Source organism: Neolamprologus brichardi, chromosome 3, assembly GCF_056152115.1.
Source record: "Neolamprologus brichardi isolate AB-2024 chromosome 3, ASM5615211v1, whole genome shotgun sequence".
Classification (NCBI taxonomy): domain Eukaryota; kingdom Metazoa; phylum Chordata; class Actinopteri; order Cichliformes; family Cichlidae; genus Neolamprologus; species Neolamprologus brichardi.
This window is the reverse complement of record NC_142106.1, coordinates 16,623,722-16,642,292: the sequence shown is the minus strand read 5'-3', so window position 1 is coordinate 16,642,292 and position 18,571 is coordinate 16,623,722. Positions and strand designations below refer to the sequence as shown.

The 18,571-nt window shown below is 39.6% G+C and overlaps 1 protein-coding gene, 1 long non-coding RNA gene and 6 other non-coding genes across 8 annotated transcripts; all 8 read left to right on the top strand.

Moving 5' to 3' along the window:
• The first annotated feature begins 938 nt into the window (after window positions 1-938).
• On the top strand, window positions 939-4,166 carry LOC102794754 (uncharacterized). The gene is made up of 7 exons (XR_437553.3): window positions 939-1,227; window positions 1,436-1,546; window positions 2,011-2,132; window positions 2,354-2,415; window positions 2,617-2,679; window positions 3,578-3,635; window positions 3,848-4,166. It is a non-coding gene; the product is annotated as an uncharacterized LOC102794754 (long non-coding RNA).
• LOC148103635 (small nucleolar RNA SNORD14) lies at window positions 1,275-1,366 on the top strand. The gene has a single exon (XR_015718696.1). It is a non-coding gene; the product is annotated as a small nucleolar RNA SNORD14 (small nucleolar RNA).
• Window positions 1,831-1,923, top strand: LOC118455507 (small nucleolar RNA SNORD14). The gene has a single exon (XR_004844169.1). It is a non-coding gene; the product is annotated as a small nucleolar RNA SNORD14 (small nucleolar RNA).
• On the top strand, window positions 2,188-2,280 carry LOC118455504 (small nucleolar RNA SNORD14). Its single transcript, XR_004844166.2, has one exon. It is a non-coding gene; the product is annotated as a small nucleolar RNA SNORD14 (small nucleolar RNA).
• LOC118455506 (small nucleolar RNA SNORD14) lies at window positions 2,454-2,546 on the top strand. Its single transcript, XR_004844168.2, has one exon. It is a non-coding gene; the product is annotated as a small nucleolar RNA SNORD14 (small nucleolar RNA).
• LOC118455508 (small nucleolar RNA SNORD14) lies at window positions 3,416-3,507 on the top strand. The gene has a single exon (XR_004844170.1). It is a non-coding gene; the product is annotated as a small nucleolar RNA SNORD14 (small nucleolar RNA).
• LOC118455502 (small nucleolar RNA SNORD14) lies at window positions 3,681-3,773 on the top strand. Its single transcript, XR_004844164.1, has one exon. It is a non-coding gene; the product is annotated as a small nucleolar RNA SNORD14 (small nucleolar RNA).
• A 735-nt stretch (window positions 4,167-4,901) lies between the features above and the next one.
• On the top strand, window positions 4,902-17,298 carry rnf175 (ring finger protein 175). Its single transcript, XM_087839167.1, has 9 exons — window positions 4,902-5,129; window positions 5,465-5,502; window positions 5,683-5,824; window positions 11,114-11,268; window positions 11,752-11,859; window positions 13,433-13,553; window positions 13,860-13,993; window positions 15,711-15,812; window positions 16,125-17,298. Exons 1-9 carry the CDS (start codon window positions 5,109-5,111, stop codon window positions 16,243-16,245), a joined length of 942 nt encoding a protein of 313 aa, XP_087695293.1. The 5' UTR covers window positions 4,902-5,108; the 3' UTR covers window positions 16,246-17,298.
• Window positions 17,299-18,571: the final 1,273 nt, after the last annotated feature.

Below are 18,571 nucleotides of genomic sequence, written 5' to 3'. Positions count from 1 at the left end.
TTTAATCTTTATTTTATTTAACAAATGTAACGTTGTATTTATTAATTACTTTGTGCTGAGATGTAACGTGCCGATATTTACCAGCGACGAGGCGTTTATTTCACGGATGGCGGCAGATTGTGCGGGAGTCGTTGTAAACTTGTCACGTGGTTTTCTCGTAACCTCACGTCTGTAGAGTTTATTCAGAGTTAATTACACTTCAGTTAGAGTTACACCGTTGCGTTAGTCATACATACAAGTGATATATAAATTAAAACCATGTGGTGGCATGAAGAGGGTCTAAAATCTGACTGAAGATGGAATAATTTTAAGTTTTATCAATAGGCATGTTAATAATAGCTCAATTGTTTTATAATTTTTACAACTTTATTACTTTTTTTTTTTAACTCGCCCTTTATTTAAAACGATAAGCAACGAGCATCCAGAAGTTTCCATCAGCTGAACACGTGGTGGGGGTGTTGCACAAATTATAATCAGGGAAATGGACCTTTGGTATCAGATATGGTGAAACAGCATTAAGCTTAGTTATGTTAGGTATACGATTAATGAATGGGTTACTTACTAAAAATGCATGAAAAATAAAATGATTTTAAAAAATCCCCCGAACTACAAAAAGTGCAAAAGTATGGCTTTAGAGCAAACTTGTATTAAATGAAACTGTTTAAACATTAACAAGATGCAGGCTTTTTTTTCTAAGATTTTGACTCATTTACATGATATAATTTTAAAAAAATGTCTGCCGTAATCAGATTTGAAATCAGTTACTTATTTAAGACTAATAAGAATGAAATGTAGTTTTCATAGCAAAGTTACAAATTGTCGGTGTCAGTAAAATGCTCACTTGAATAAAATCAAATAAGAACTCTTTAAAAGAAAATACATGGTATGCACACACCTACTAAATTGTCATAGGAACTACTAAATCATAGAAAAAATTTTATGCCTAATCTGTATTTATAAATGAAGTAAAACAAGATTGTAAAGGCTAAAGGTGTCAAGATTTTGGCCCTTTTGTAGATGCACAGATCTGTAGGCAGACTAGTGTAAAAGCTAATGTGGAGTAATTGTACTGATTTAACTCTCTTGAGATCCAGTTACTCTGGTCACTGGGGCCTTGAACTATTAACTGAATGGTGTTTTCTTCTTTCAGTTTAATGTTGACGCTTCAACAAGCGTTCTTTTTGACGAGGATGACGCACACAACAGTTTGTCTCCAGCACAGTCGAGGTAAGTTTTCCTTTGTGCTTTTTGTTATGCATATGAAGCGTCTTCCTGCGCTGTGATGATGTTTTTCCTGCCATTCGTAGTTTCCACCAGAGGTTTAAACACCGAAGATGGTTCAAATCTTCCTTGGATGTCTGAGCGTTACTAGCTGTTCCTAATTAGCAGCTACTGCTAACATGCTGGCTTTCTAATGCAGCAACTGTCTCCACAGGTTCCCATCAGCCACAGAGAATGAGCTTAACGGGGACAGCACTGTGCAGAAGGTGCTCTGGTGCATCAGGATGCGAGATGGGGTGAATTCCTCAACAATTAAAATCTGCAGGTGAGTTTATCAGTTAAGTTACCCACTGATGCATTAACTAAAACTGACCAGTTAAATCTGTGCCTGGTCTCTAGCCCACTCATCATGGGCATAGTGATTTTCAGCTTTTAAGGATTTCTTTGAACTGCTTTTTCCAGGGTACAGACTATACAGTGTACGTCTTTAATTTCTAGACATGCAAATTGAGAATGCAAATTTTAATTACTTTATATTTTCTCTGAAATACAGAGAAAATCTAAATATTTTTTCCCCTGGAAAAGTGTCTTAAATCTGTAAACCTTCAGTCGCTATGATGATGATTTTTCCTGCCATTCGTAGTTTCCACCAGAGGTTTAAACACCAAAGATGGTTCAAGTCTTCCTTGGATGTCTGAGCGACTGAAGGAATTTTTTATTTATATATATTGTTTTAAATCAGATTGTCACTTCTTGCTCCTAACTTTTCATATTTTCTGTTTCTGCCAGTCATTGCAGAGAATGGCCTTCAGTAAAAGTCATGAAGCTGCAGCTGTGTTAGCATGCTGGGTTCAGGGAGTTCTGGACAGAGAGGAGCAGATGTGGATCAGCATCACTGCACCTGATTCTGGGTAAGTTATTAAAGGTCATTTGATCGCGGTACAGCTGCTCTGAGAAGTTTACAGTTCGCTGTGATGATGATTTTTCCTGCCATTCGTAGTTTCCACCAGAGGTTTAAACACCAAAGATGGTTCAAGTCTTCCTTGGATGTCTGAGCGAACACTTTGAAGTTTAACTCTTGTTATTGACACGTCTTCTTTCAGAGCTGACTCTGCCTCAATCTCTGTTTCAGGATGAACGTCTTCAGTTATGCCCACCAGCTGTAAACCTGTTGCGTCACCAAAGCTGCTCCCGGTATGTATTTGTTAATATTTTGGACTTTTGAAATTGTTTCGCTGTGATGATGATTTTTCCTGCCATTCGTAGTTTCCACCAGAGGTTTAAACACCAAAGATGGTTCAAATTTTCCTTGGATGTCTGAGCGAACATTTGATTCATGTTGTATCTTGTGTCTTTCTGCCTTATGTACTGACCTAAACTCGATCTCACTTTCAGGCTGAATGGATGTTTCTGCAGACTCTCCAGCACCAGTGTTGGTGGTCAGAGTTCCTAAAGCTGGTAAGTATTCCAAGCTGTTCTTGACTATGATGGAGATGTATGACACTGTAGTTACAAAAACAGATATTGGATCCCTTTTTTTTAATTTTATTTTTTTAAATTATCACCATTTGAACATTTAAAAAAAAAATGGGTCACATTACTTGTATATTTGCAAGTTTGTACTCTGCTTTAAAGTCCTGGGGTGTTGTAGATTCAAATTCAAATTTTTTATTTGTCACATACAGTCATACACAGTACGATATGCAGTGAAATGCTTGGACAACTGCTCGTGACCTAAAGAAAAAAAGAAAAGGCTATGAATAAGATAAAAAAAGGGTAAATTTAACCAGGAAGGAATAAAATATAAAAAAATTAAGTTAAGAATGAGATAACTGTACAACACAAATTAGAATGAAGGGTAAATTTAACTGGGAAAGAATAAGATAAAATATATAAATTAAAGTTGAAAATAAGATAACTGTACAACAAAATACACAGTATAGAAATATATAAGAATGTATGAGAAATATAAATATATATACACACAATAACAGCAGCTGTACAAATATTAACTGGAAATGAGGAATATAATGTCCAGATGTGTCCCCTTTAACTTTGACTGTAGCCATTTAACTCTTAATTGAGTTTCTCCCCCCAAAAAAGTACATGTGATAGCAATCACGTATAGATTTTTTTTGTTTGTTTCTCCCTTAAATGCCCGTGAAGCTACAGTCTTCATTAAAACGTGGAAGGTTCGCTGTGATGATGTTTTTCCTGCCATTCGTAGTTTCCACCAGAGGTTTAAACACCGAAGATGGTTCAAGTCTTCCTTGGATGTCTGAGCGAACATTAGAGGATTGTAGCTCTACTTTTGAATGTCTTTGTTCTAAGAACTAAATTGTATTCTCCCTTTCAGGGAGATAATTGCCACGGATACGAGGCTACTCTGTGGATTCTCCAGGCTGTTAAAGCTGGTATGTACGGTTACTTGTTGAAGTCTTACGTCTTTGAAGAGTTTATCGCTGTGATGATGATTTTTCCTGCCATTCGTAGTTTCCACCAGAGGTTTAAACACCAAAGATGGTTCAAATCTTCCTTGGATGTCTGAGCGAACATTAGATTGCAGCTTTGCTTGTGAACTCTTCTTTTCCAGATCTAACTTTATCTCAATTTATCTCACTTTCAGGCCGGACGTCAACATTGATGGACCTGCAATCAAACATGAGTCAGCTGTGTAGGGTTTTTTTTTTGTTTGTTTTGTAGGTTGAAGTTTGAAAGATGGCTGTCATCTAATCTTAAAAATAAAATGAATCTTAAACAGAAAACAAGCTAGCAGTTTTGTGACTGTAAATGAGATGTTCTTAGTTTTGAAATAACTGATTTTTGCTTTCCATACATGCTGGCAAAGACAGCCTATGTGTTTAGTTTTTTGTATTTTTACTTGTACATAATTTTTAAAGTAATAAAGATCCAATAGGTGTGGAAAAATTTTGTTTTGGTTTTTAATCTGTCTTCTCTTGCTGAAATTGTCATTCAAACACGGGGTTTAACCAATAAGGGGTTTTAGACTGTACACTGTTGCTTCTCGTTGGGCTGCATTGCTTGGGCAAATGCTTAAATATTTGATAGATTTTAACTGGTGAAAACTATTCAACATCTAACTTGAAGAAGAATCCCGGAGAACATAAATTGCATCATGTAAATTTTAACACTACAGAATAACATTTGTAAAATGTTTTCAGACATTAAAAAGCTGTATTAATTCACAATACTGTGAAAACCCAGTGTGTCTAGGACTATTTTGGAAATAAATCAGGCTATACATGAAATGTTGAGTTGGCGGAGAAGTTCTTCGTATTAACAAGTAGGTAAATGGGTGTACCTGATTTTCTACTTGGTAAAACAGTTACATATTTCTAAGCAACTGACTTTTACACTGTTATGCAGTACCACATTTTTATATAATGCTAATGGGTTATTATTAATTACTATTATTAAAAGCTTGTATTTTTTAATGACAGTTTTGCTTTATTTACTTTACTTTTGTTATGGATACAAAATTGAACACCACTCGGGGTACTTGAAGCATAAACCAACCGTGTGGAGCCTTGTCTTACTCAAAGATGTTACCTTGGGAACAAACAATTTAACAAAATATGTCCTGATACATGCAGGCAAATAAGTGACAGAAAAAAATTCTCACAATTTAGTAACTTCACCCACTCTGGAAACTAACTCAAGCTAAACTGAATTGGAAAAGTGTTAAATAATATCTGATTTAAAAATGAAACTATAATAGGTTTGTTCATAGCTGACAAGGAGGGGTCGCTCTGAATCGCGTTTAATTTTGGCACCCTTGGCCTTCCTTACTCAGTCAGTAGGGACCGGGCTAAGCTAGCTGCTGGTTGCCGGATAGCTTGCACCAGAAGCGCACAGAAAGCAAGACGATGGCGGGTGTACATCCCCAGGTGAGTGAACTAAACTCTTCAGTCTAGCTGTTTATAAACTTTAACGACCGTTACTGTCCGTGGCAAGTGAAGAAAACAGCGGCTAACTGAGGCTAATTAGCTCCGTAGTTCAGGTGAGCTGTGAATACTGTGGCTTCGACGTGGCACAACAGAGGCATGTTTAAGGAAACGCCTTTCTTATTACAGAAACATTAGGTCTTATGTTGTTATGGTAGAGGCAGGAAACACAGTTCATCAAATAGCTTGTCTCTCAGTTTAGGAAGTTGTGTTAACCTACATTAGCGTCCAGTGAGACCCACAAAGCTCCCAGCTGCTATTTCTGTCCCTCATTCCAGGACGACCTGCTGAAAATGACACACAGAGAAAACTGGAAGTGAGTACACCCTCTTCTATATTTTCTTTACACGTTATATACAAAAACATCTGCTTTTTTTTTTTTTTAACAAATATGAAAATAAATGCAGCTTTTGCCCCCCACAAATTCATGTTTAGTCCTGACTCTCCGGCACATGCTTCACTCCTTTCTTAATCCTCCTCTTCTTCAACTTTACAGGGTGCAACACGAGCACCTGCACATGAAGCACAGAGGACATGAGGCCATGCACGCAGAGATGGTGCTGATCCTCATCGCCACGCTGGTGGTGGCTCAGATAGTCCTGGTGCAGTGGAAGCAGAGGCACCACCGCTCCTACAATGTGAGTGCTGCCAGCTGGGAGGCTAAAGGCACTGATTTGCCTCTTTTTTATGGTAAAAACCACAAACATGTTTAACAAATCATGTTTAATATAAATAGTACATTTTAAAAAACCTATGTAGAATTTTTCAAACAACTCTTCACCACAAGACGGGCACACCACAGGCTTGACACTTTAAGGGTCCACCTGTTGTCCTCCTGGAGACAGCGCTTATATTTGAGTCTGCCTTTAGTGGCTTTTTGGGCAGCATCTATGTCGGTGACAGTTTGAACAGGAATGTGTTCAGCTCTCCTGCTGTGGGGAGCACCTGTCTTGTCCATCCCACAAAGCTGACACACACTATAGAAGCTTTGTGCGCTACGGGCTGAACCTGGTTGGCACTGCATATCTCATGATGCAAGGTGAATGCATTTGTTGTCGCAATGTCCACAAAATGCAGCAACATGGTCCTGTACCAGCAGGCAGTCTTTCTGTGAGTGAAATAATACTGAGTGAGCTGGTCAGACAGGTCAATCCCGCCCATATTTTTATTATATGCCATGATTGGTGTGGGACAGGGGATTTCTCCGATAGCTAAGTGTCCATCCTTCACCTTTCTTTTCACCGTCTCCCCTGAAAATGCAGGGATGGATGGTGGAGCACACGGACACCTCCCGTGTGTCCATCCACTTCACAAAAACAAGTGGGCCTTGATCCATCTCAGATCCTCTGACATTTTCTGTTCAGAGCATTTGCCCTGTCTTTGGGACATCCTTTTCTGTTTTCCCTGTAGGTACCACATGCACCAAACCTCATGCTGGTCAGGTCCAGGAACAGTCTGGGACTGGTATAAAAATTGTCTATGTAAACATGGTATCCAGTGCCAAGACAAAAAAGCCGAATGAGGTTCATCACCATGTCATAGGCCAGCCCATGCTCACTTGCAGTTTGGTTCTTGCCAGTGTATATGGTAAAGCTGATGGTGTAGCCACTTCTTGATTCAGCCAATATAAACATTTTCATCCCCCATTTAGTCGATTTGTCTTTCATATATTGTGTCATCCCAGTTTTTGCTTTGGTTGCCACCATTCTTTCATCTACTGACAACTCCCTCCTTTTTGGTAATGAGCCTGGCAGGCACTGAGGGTCTCATCATTTAGAGGTCTGACTCTAAAAAGCTTGTCATGGCCTGGTGTTCCCTTCTTTGCGTCATTTTTTTAAAATCCACCTCAGGATCACTGAGGTGGATGTTCCAAAATATGGTGAAGAATCTGTCTCTCATCATCACTATGGATGGAAGAGGCACAGACAAGATATGATTCGGTCTCAAGTAGAGCAGGGCGATATGACCAAAAATATTTATCACGATATACATTTGAAAATTTGCGATAACGATATAACTGACGATATAATTGACACTAGACAAAATACTTTACAACTCCACAACTTTATTAGTGCAAAAAAAACCCATCAATGTATTTTCACTTAAACAAGCAGCTGTTTTTTAAGTGCATTAAAGTTATATAAAAATGTAACAGTGCAAATTCCTCGCTGACAGTTTAACCAAAAGGTATTTCCAGTGGAAATTGGTCGACATAACCTGATCATAACCATGTAGAATATCCACAAAACTTAAAAAGAGGTTATATACACACAATATGGTAACATTATGTTGAAGCACAGTGCGTATCACTCCGCGAGGCTCCCGCCTACGATAGCCGTAATGCTCCGACAATCCATCAAACGGTGCGGCTTCGTAGCTTAGCAAAGTCGTACTAAAACATTTGACAGATTTTTGAGCACCGTGTACATAAAATCGTTTCGAGGTCAGTAAACACAACCAGAATTCATACATAAGGCACACGGGATTAAAGGGGCTCTGTCGATTTTCAGAAAAATCAAAGGATTGATTTTAAGTGTGCCGTATTTTCCAAACAACACGGTAATAACGACGGCCCGCTAGCATGCTCTACCAAAAATAGTGCTTTGTTGTGTATCTGACGGACGAAAGCCAAACCAGTTCCACACCACTGAAGTTTCAGCATTTTAACAAACCAGTTCTGGTTCATCCGTTTCATTCAACGATCCACTTTCGCCCTTCTCATTCGGCGTTGCCGCCATGTGCGTATGTAAACAAAGGCACTGCGCATGCGTGTTTTACCCATATTCTATCGCGATATTTCATTTTCTTATCATTGCCCAACATTACACCGGTATTACCGTGAACGGTATGATATGGCCCAGCCCTAGTCTCCAGTAATCTCTGAGATTGGAAGTGACACAAGTGACATGTAAATCAGGAGAGCAAAAACTGATAGAGATGTTCTGTCTCAGTGCATTTGTATTTTTTGCCTAAATTATGATTTTTGTTTATTTATTTTTTATTTATTTATTTGCAGCATTTTTGTTCGTGTTTGCACAAATTTGTATTGACTGTGTCAGTAGCAAAAAACAATAAGAAAAAGTCTGTTGGGCTATGAGGGCAAAGTGTGTCTATCTGGACTCCTGGTGTTCTGCTAAATTCTGGGGCAATGTCAGCATCCTTCTCTGACTTCCAGGACTCTGAGCTGAGGTGTGGCTCTGCTGCCTGGGCCAGTGGAGATCTGGACCTGGTGGGTGTGTCACGCCTTCCCTCTCTCTGCAGACCTCCTAGCGCACTCTGGCTGTATCCCAATTCAGGGTCTGCAGCCTTAAAGGCCGCATTTTAAGGCCGATTAAGTCACCGCAACGCGACGAAGGCTGTCCCAATTTGAAGGCTGTTCGAAATGCGGCCCTCAAATGCGTCCTTCATTTCCCTGAATTTTAAGGACGTGGCGGTGTAGACTTTGTGGCCCAACATATCCCAGAATGCATAGCACAGCGGTGGGTGTGGATAATTTTGCTGCAAAAAAACGGCGGATGAGGGGCACCCGAAGAGTAAACTTTAAGTACTGAATATTATGTCACTTATTTATGTGCAAATGTTTAATAACGAAGAACATTAAAACATTACTGTTGGCCACATGTCAGCAAAGTTATGTGACATAAGTGACGTTTGTACTAACTTGGTTTTAAAGCCTTTACTTTAAAATATACGCCGTTCAATAGCTGAGCTTAATCTTACAGAGAATGATCAAAGCTCATGTAGAAACAAACACACAAATGAACAAAAGATTTTCTCCTTTTCTGTCAAACAAAGCTGTATGAAACGTTTCCAGCTGTTAGTATCATGGTTGCTAGGCAACCTGGGCAGCGCAACAGAGGCTAGACCGTCCCATCTCACAAGCCTCGCACTTCTGGCCTTAGCGGTCTTTGAGTACGCGGCCCTTGAGGATCGTTGAGGCTGCGTACTTTAAGGCTGCAGACCCTGAATTGGGATACAGCCTATGTGTGGATGTGAGAGGCTCTTCTTCCTCCCCTCCTCTTCCCCTCTTTACCTCTTGTAGAACAAAAAGTGTATCTTCCACTTCATCGTCATACTCATCATTCTCCGGCTCAAAGTCTGGCTCCGAAACTACTTCCAGCCTAAAAAAGGTTTCAATGCCTGATCCACATTAAGTAGCCGTCTCATTGTTGTGACACTTAAAACAACAACAAATTTTCAAATCTCACTATCAATATTACTGTCAATCACTTGCCACCATAGCTCCCACAATCTTCCCCTCAGCCTCAGCAACCAAATGTTGTAGGTTGCCATATTTATTTATTTATTTTTTTGATTGATTGATGTGGTTAATTTTTCACCAGTAAGAAAGGGGATGCTGTTTTGTGGGGTGGGGTGTGGGGTTTCGCTTGCAACGTGAGCGCTGTCTTTAGAAAGTTTGGTGTTTATCGTCTCTTCTTGCAGTAAACGGGGAGTATGCGAATATTATTAATCACAACTTTTTCTTGGCCTATCAACACAATTTAAAAACTGGTACATAATTTGAAGTTTGCACTTTCAACACAAATTGAAACGAATCTCAGTGAGGCTCTGTCTCGCTGTCATCTTAAATCGCCATTATGACGTGCCGCCGCGTCTGTTAACCCCAGAGGGTTAAATAATACATTTAAATTTTGGGTATGGGGTTAAAAATTTCTGAGAGAGCAGTCTGTGCACTAGTTTTAGTTTCAGACAGTGAGGTACAAGCTCATGTGAATCCCACCTGAACAAACGGCACTGATCTCTATCTGGGAAGGAACCATCTACAATGTACAACAGCCAAAACAGAAAAACCAAATAAATAAAAAAAACCCTCCCTGAGTCTGGTTCTGTCTGAGGTTACTTCCTGTTTAAAGGAAGAATTTTCTTCCCGCTGCCGCCAAAGTGCTTGCTCATAGGAGGTTATCTGATTGTTGGGGATTTCCCTGTGTTATTGTGGGGTCTTTACAATACAGTATAAGGTGCTCTGAGCCGACTGTTGTTGCGATGGTGCTGTATATCAAATTGATTTCTGCGTAATCATTTGAGCAGTTAAAGTGTGGAGTGTTAACAGCTTTAACCATGTGCATCATGACCATACTAACAAAAGTTTAAGCATGCAGTGGAAGTTGTAAGGTTGAATATGGCCCAATAATTCTGGTCACAAAGGAAATCCTTTAGAGGAAACAAGTCACCTTACACTTGTTTACAAGCATTTGTGTCATTGTCAGTGTCATTCTGCACATGTAAGCTTAACTGCAGCTGTTAGCATATGCTCACTCCTGCTTGCAGTGATGTACAACAATGGTGTTTCCCCATCTGCAGGTGAAAATCCTGAAGGATAATGTCCAGTTAAGCTTAGTTCAATTATGCAGCAGAACAAATCCACAAGTGACTGATTCAAAAACACCAAATTGAAGGTTTTGGGGTGGCTCAGTGAAAGTCTGGACCAGTCATGATGCTTTGGCCTCACCTTAAACAGGTCATGCTCAAAACCCCACCATCATGGCTGATTTAAAACAATTCTGCAAAGAAGAGTGGGCCAAAATTCCTCCATTGTGCTCATTGGCAGTTAGTTGTTTGCAGTTTTTTTTCCCCACAAGGGTCGCACAACCAGTTATGTGGATTAGGGGCAATTAGTTTTTCACATATGGCCAGGTAGGTTTGGATAACTTTTGGAAATAATTCATGTTGTATTTACTCTGCTTCAGGCAATTCTCCTTGGGAAAGATGGAGACTCCAAATTGCTGTGAATGTTAGTGAAAAAGCAGCTAAAGTTTAGTTTGTGTGACTGTGTGAATGAAGGATATTGTATAAAGGACTTGGTCCTCTGGGAGAGAAGAAACGTGCTATTTTCGTTTACCCATCGCACCACTGTATGTAGCAGGCTTAGTCTGATACTGAATACGAACTGTCTCTGTCCTCAACAGCTGGTGACTCTGGTCCAGATGTGGGTGGTTCCTCTTTACTTCACCATCAAACTGTACTGGTGGCGTTTTCTGTCCATGTGGGGGATGTTCTCCGTCATCACTAGCTACGTCATCTTCAGAGCCACCCGCAAGCCGCTGTCCTGCAGGACGCCGAGGTAAGGGGAACAGTGGAGACAAACTAAAGAGTTTATTTTACTGAAATAAAGGAAAGACCGAAGATTTCACAACGGATCTGGGGTATGGCAACTTGCATACAATTACTCCCTATTTTATCGTTTGGCTAATTATTATACAGTTTAGAAAGAGTTACATTACAGTTGTAGACATCTGGGTCATTATGTTTATAAATAATATAGAAATCAAGCTTTAAAATTAAGTATTTTCTGTTTATACACTTGTGAGCCCTTTTTGGCCTTGTTAATACTTTATAATAAGTTGAAAAACATAAAACCAACAAAACTACAAAACAAAGGCAAATAAAATGATATACATACATAAAATTTAACAAAGCAAAACCAATTGGCTCCTAATTTAAACCCTTTTATTTAAAGCAGAGGTATCCAGTGACACATGACAGTGTGTCATGGTGAATGATGACTAACAGGACAACTATTGTCTTTGTCTCTTTGAATTTCCAGGATGGTCTACAAGTGGTTTCTGCTCATCTACAAGCTGAGTTATGCAGTCGGGGTTCTGGGCTACATGGCCATCATGTTCACCATGTTCGGCTTCAACGTCTTCTTCAGGTGAGTCAGTGCTGACAGCTCAGCTCTTAATGAGCTTGTTTAATCACACAGAGTTTATTCAAAGCTAGATTTGGCTGTTCTTTTATTCACAAGCAGTTACCACAGCAGTTAGATCTGCGTAGTTCTGGCAGATTTTTTTCACCTGATATAAGGGAGTTTTTCGTTCCCACTGTCTCCAACGCTTGCTAATAGGGGGTCATATGATTGCTGGGCTTTTTTCTGGTTTTTGTATTCGTGTAGGATCTTTACTTTACTATATTAAGTGCCTTGACGCAACTGTTGTGTGTAATTTGGGGCTATAGAAATAAAATTGAATTGAATGCCCTTCCTGACAAAACCCTTATGCAGAATGGAGCCACTGTTCATACAATAGTGGCTGTTAAACACTGAAAGTATTAAAACAAAAAGCATTCAGAAATCCAAATGTAGAGACACAGTCTGCTTCAGTCACTGTCAGAAACCCAGGTTATTGGAGTTGTGTACTTTGTAAATACATTTTATTTTTGAGCTTTCTGTTTTCACTGAGTTTCACTTCATTAAGTTTTACTTCATTAAGTTTTACTTCATTAAGTTTTACTTCATTAAGTTTTACTTCATTAAGTTTCACTTCACTGAGTTTCACTTCATTAAGTTTCACTTCATTAAGTTTCACTTCATTAAGTTTCTCTTGCACTGAGTTTCATTTCCAGAACGGGCTAAACATGCAGAAAGCTACCAGTGCCACTGGTTCACTGCAGTGTAGCAGTGAACTGTAGATGGTGCTACAGTGTTGACTTCTGGTTGAGTTTCCCTGAGTTATGTTTTATTTGAGGTTTCAATTGCATGGAAGAGTTTAAGATAGTGGGACAAAACACAAATAAACCAGTTTCAATGGAAGTATTGAAAAGTTTTAGTTCAGAGTCACTCCATGAAAAATCAGTTCTGAACCAGTATATGAGGACGATACAGTGGACATGAATGTCCCTTCATGTCCCCATACATTTATCACAAGTTGAACAGGCAGGTAAACAAATCATGAAGAGAGCATCCACTGACCCTGATACAAACTAGATTTTGCAGTTGATGTGCTCGTGGTTTTTAACAGATCTCAAACATACTTTCATTCCAGATGTGGGTATCCCCTTGCTTAAGATATCCAGCAGGCCAAAGGATACAGGAAACATAATTAAAAGCAACAAAATGCTAATCCACCTCTTGTCTAGGTTAACTGGCTTAGAAAATATTCATGCTGTGAAGGTAAATGTTTGCAAGTTTTAAACAAATTAAAGTTGAATAAATCAGGTGACTGAGGGGTCAAGAGTTAAAGATATGGTTAATTTGATTAAACTGTGGTCTTAACATCTTAAATATGATTTTGGCTGAGTGAGCTGTCAAACAGTTGACCTTTCACCTTTTACATGTCCAGGACAGAATACCTTCAGATACAGTGTAACACCTCTTTAGTGGCTCTTTAGTGGTGATGGTTACAAAGCTCCATTTAAATGTCTCTCAGTTCCATTGAGCACAGTTCAATTAGCTGTCCTGACATGAGTACAGCTAAATAACTGAGTTATTCCTTTTTCTCTTTGTACAGGATCAAAGCAGAGGACTCGATGGATGTCGGCGTGATTATGCTGTTTTATGGACTTTACTACGGCGTCATGGGCAGAGACTTTGCTGAGATCTGCTCGGACTGCATGGCTTCTACAATCGGGGTAAAACACGTTTTTTGCCCTCCTAGTTTTCCATGGCAGCCTTCAGGTAGTTTGTGAATAAATAAAGTTAACAGTGTTTTAAAGTACAATTAAATTAAGCTTAAGTGCTTACAAACAGTACACATAGTCTTAGAGTCTGTCATCATTTTTGAAGTTTAACACAAACACAATCAAAAAACAGTTTTGAAAGAAAATGGCTACAGAAACTTGACTGTTGTTTGCGTATATAAATCAATAAAAGTAAAACACAAAACAACAACAACATTTATGTGTATGCCTGCTGATGTTGCACCTGTGCGTTTTCAGTACTACAACAAGGGTGGCATGCCCAGCAGGAGCCTAACCAATGATATCTGTGCGGTCTGTGGTCAGAGAATCCTGGTGAACGTGGAGGAGGAAGGATTTATAGAAGACACCTACCAGCTCTCCTGTGGACACTTGTATCCTAAAGCCCCGTTGTTTCCTACAGGTCCAAAGGCTTTTTAGAATTTCAATTAATATTGTGTTTTAAGTTAGTGATGTTGATGTAATATGGTTACATTTTGGCTATAGTCATGTTGCGGCTCTAGAGGTGACCAGGATTGTGGTCAAACAGTCAGCTTTTCATAGGAAGGTTCCTAACTGAGTGGAGAGATCTTGACGTATGTCTGCATAGATCCGCAGGTCCAGTGCTTCAGGTCTGGTTAAGTGCTTAAATTGATGGCAGCTCGACTTCTTTTAAGGTTCTTGAAGACATTTCACCTCTAATCTGAAAGGCTTCTTCAGTTCCAACAGTTATTTAACCATCCGTGGAGGTGTTCCTGAGAGACCCTAACCTGCCCCATTCACATGTGAATTGTTAGGTCACATGGGGCAAAGGTAGGATTGAGTCCTCCATCATATGTCGTGTCCAAATTCATGGGCTGCATCCTCCTGAGGACCCGGCCTTCGCGGTCTACGTGGGTCGGGTCCTCAGATGGTCGGGTAGGCCCGAAGTAAACGGCTGGTCTAGCCTTCTGATTAGCGTCACCGCTGTCTCAGCCGTCTGCTCCTTGCTATCTAAAATATAACAGGACACTGGCGTAAACTCTCGACCGTCTCACTCTTCTGTTTAATCAGTTTTCTATTTGACGTTTAGTCAGCTGTGTAAAAACCAGGGAGGGACCCACCCGAGGGATTAATAAAGTTTTATCTAATCTAATCTAATAACTTTAATCTCAGCCAAACCGATTTACTCACGAACAAAGAAAACACTGAAAAAAGCCCAACAATAACATTTTTAAGTTATCAAAGTGACTTATATATCCAGTTTAACCCGAGCAGCGAAAGTCCGCGGTGATCTGAAAATGATGTGCCGGGAGTTGTGCCGTTCTCGGCCGCATCAGTAACCCTCGAGCTCCCGACTAGCTATCGAGCTGGTGGGTAGCAGACGTCTCCGAAAACGTCGAAGCACTTTTGCAAATATGCGATATCTTGATAAACCGAGCAGATATTTGATGTTTACACAGCTACTTTCTCGCCTGAAAATATGTTAAAAGTTTAATTTGTGACCCAGAAAGATTAGTATGAGTAATTTTAAAACTCAGTAGCGGCCGCCATTGTTGGAAACTGGAGTTTGGCTGGGCCGCGCTATGAATTCTGGGATATGGTAGGCCACGAAGGACACACCCGACCCATCCTTCAAATTCGGGGAAAAGGAGGACACATTTGTCGGCTGCATTCAGAGGAGTCTACGAATTTGGACAGCTTTCGGCGCGTCGCTGTGACGTAATCGGTCTACAAATGCGACCTCAGGAGGATGCAGCCCATGAATTTGGACACGACCATAGTCTCCATCATCTTTTTGAACTGAAGAATATTAGAGGTGGAGTGTTACGCTAACTTTCATGCTTGCTAGCTTCAAGGACAAATTTATTGGCCTCTTAACTGCACAGCAAGTGATATTATTTTAAATACGATTACATTAAAATGCTCCAAATGTGAAAAAACACACTCGAGGTCTGGTTCAGTGACTTTAGTTAGCCAAGCTTAGCAGAGAAGTAGCAGCTACAGCTGCCTATGTCAGGGAGCCGCCTGTAAATCAAAATGGCTTTAGTTACCCAGATGGAGTTTATATGATGATGATTTATTTCAGTAACAGGTTGCTCTTTCAGCCTTAACTCGAACCTCAACCAACAGATTCCACGAGTTCTGCATCCGTGGCTGGTGCATTGTGGGTAAAAAGCAGACGTGTCCTTACTGCAATGAGAAGGTTGACTTGAAGAGGATGATGAACAACCCGTATCCTTTTGCGCTCCATTAAGGGCTGACAATTGAAGTATTGCTGGGGTTTTTTTGTTATATGTTGTTGTTGTTTTTCTTTAGAAAGAGAATTAATGAACAAAAAAGTAGAGACTTCTTAAGATCTTCATAGAAAGTGATTTCTAAGTGATCTCAAAATAACTGAAAAAGCATAAACTATTAACGTTGCCCTTGTAACATTCAACATAATGTGCTTTTACCTGTTTGATTTCACTGTTCTTTATCAGTACAGTGCACCCCTGAAATTTGTCTAGAAAACATGATTTTTGTCCTTAATTCCTCAATTTCCAGCTGGGAAAAGACGCATGTCCTTTACGGGCAGCTTCTCGACTGGCTCAGATACTTGGTTGCTTGGCAACCCATCATCATTGGTATCGTTCACGGCATTAATTTCTCCCTGGGCCTCGAGTGAAGCCCAGAGGAACACCGCCGTAAGTACGGCTGGAGTCGAGTTACACTCAGGACACGTGTGGTAGCAAACTGTCACAGTAGGCGCTACAAGGAACCGAATGCAGCTGCTTTCAAAGTATTTTGTTTCGTGTTCTCGGACTAAACTCTCGCACGGTTTACTGCAGAGTAAACGGAAAGCGTCAGAGTCTCAACACGACCTCAAACTTGCTGCCAACCCAAACAGAGTGATTGGAGCGCAGAGCCAGTATTTTGACAGATCAATCTAGTTTGGTCTGGAAGTGTTGCTGTCATGCATGCTGTTTCTGTTGAGCTGAAAGATGCTTTACTTTGTTCTGTCTTACAGATTTTTGTGTTTAATTTGCACACTCCCCTTTTTTTTGTTTCTTCTTTTTTTGTTTTTTAATAAAACATTTCTCTTTCTCATTAGATTTTATCTGTATTGGATTGTTGCAGCTCTTTGCACATTGCTTATAATAAGGACAGCTCTGGGTAACATTTGGACACATTGATTAATTGTAACATGACAGTATTTGACTGTGCCAATGCAAATTACTGAAGTACGCTGTGTACTATGTGTAATGTTGATTCTTTTTGTTATGCTGAACTGTGGTAGAAATGAAAGAATACGTCTCCCACAGCATTGATAAAACGCAAAGGTCCGGTGTGACTCTCGGTAGCAATTTGTTGCACAGTTTTCATAGAATTCATAAGGTGTTGTAATTTATCCTGCCATGTTAATGAAAGTGAAAATAAATCTGCTCTTATGCACTAGCTCTCTGGCATATTTGATCATGTGAATGTCATTTCAAGTTTAAACTGGTTTTAACAGCTGTTAGACTTGTAATAACTGAATCATGTTTATCAAAGTCACAGTTCAGGTTTGATGAAAAATAGTTTTCCCTTAACTGTGCAGCCACAGTCGGATGACATCAATCACTCTGAATTCTCAGCCTGGCTTTATGACATGGTCTTCTGGTTGTTTCATGCCTCTATATTCACAAAGTGCACCCTTAAATGTTGGGATTTCTATCACGCTTTCACCTAATGTTACTCTTGTTGTCAGTGGATTTAAGGTTGTGGTTAAAAATCACCTCAGAGCTTATTGTGTCCTCCAGGTTCTCTTCTAGTAAGGCCCATTATAAACGGTTTCCAAATTTGAGCTGAAAATCTGAAGAATAGGATCTCTTTCCTGCAACTGTGTCCATATAAATATCTCCAGGACCATGAAAAATTAGTATGTGGTCTAGCTATATAACACGCATTGCACTGGCACATTCAAAATGTCTTTTTTTTTTTCTAGTTAAACTTTGCCACACACAAACTACTTTATATTATATATTTGTTGTTTACTTGGAGCGGTGATACTGTTTCCATCAACCACCAGTTCACCTGTAAAACCTAATGAAAAGTTGTTTTCTTGGATTCAGGATTTTCATATTAAAGGAAGATTGTGGTTACTGAAAGAAAACTTTTTTTCTGTTGTCATGGAAACGAGTAAGTACAGCTTGATGAGATGTGACCAAGTGCCAAACACTGTAGTTCCTTTAATGAGGACTGCCTTGCTCTACAAACGAGGCAGTCCTCATAGTCTGTCTGCCCACAGATGTTAATCTACAGTGGCCCTGAGAGGTCAAACACAATGCAACTTCGGTTGAGTTGCATTGTGTTTTATTCAACTGAAGTGTTTCTGGGGAGATGATAATGTGATGGAACAGCTGCGGAAGGGACAGGGTAGCAGTAAATAGCTAATGGCAAATATTTATCTGCAGTATTATATGAATGTGATTTAAAAACACATTAAAAGCATAATTTCCTCCCTCACAACACTGATGAACCCTTTGCTTCTTGCATCTCTTAGTGTAGTTCTTTGCATAATTTAATAATAATTTTTTAATAATTTTGCATAATATAGCAGTTCTGTCACCTTAATGTCTCCCTAAAAAACACTCCTATTTTGTGTTGCGTGTTGATTTTGGTTCTTTTGTTTGTTTGTTTTTTACTTCTATTGTGTTTTGTGTGCTACCAGAGTATTTTTATGTTTGTTGGTGCTTTCTTAAGTTGCATTGTGTTTGACCTCTCAGGGCCATCCACCATACTTATCAGGTAAATCCAATCTATGACAGTAAGGAACACGATGGGACTGGGTCCCACTCTTATGTTTAAAATGGAATTTGTTGTAGTAACAGTGATAAACTGTAAACATTTAACAGTTTGTACATGAATCAGAAACAAAGCTTTTCTTTGCCAAATCAAACTGCTTTCTTATCACGACTGCTGCGGATGACTTTGTATTAATTAAATAAGTAATAAAAACAACAAAAGGTGGT

Coding starts and splice junctions, on each gene's coding strand:
- rnf175 (XM_087839167.1), top strand. CDS start 5,109: ATGGCGGGTGTACATCCCCAG. Junction 5,503..5,682: donor ACACACAGAGAAAACTGGAA/GTGAGTACACCC, acceptor TCAACTTTACAG/GGTGCAACACGAGCACCTGC. Junction 11,860..13,432: donor GGCTTCAACGTCTTCTTCAG/GTGAGTCAGTGC, acceptor CTCTTTGTACAG/GATCAAAGCAGAGGACTCGA.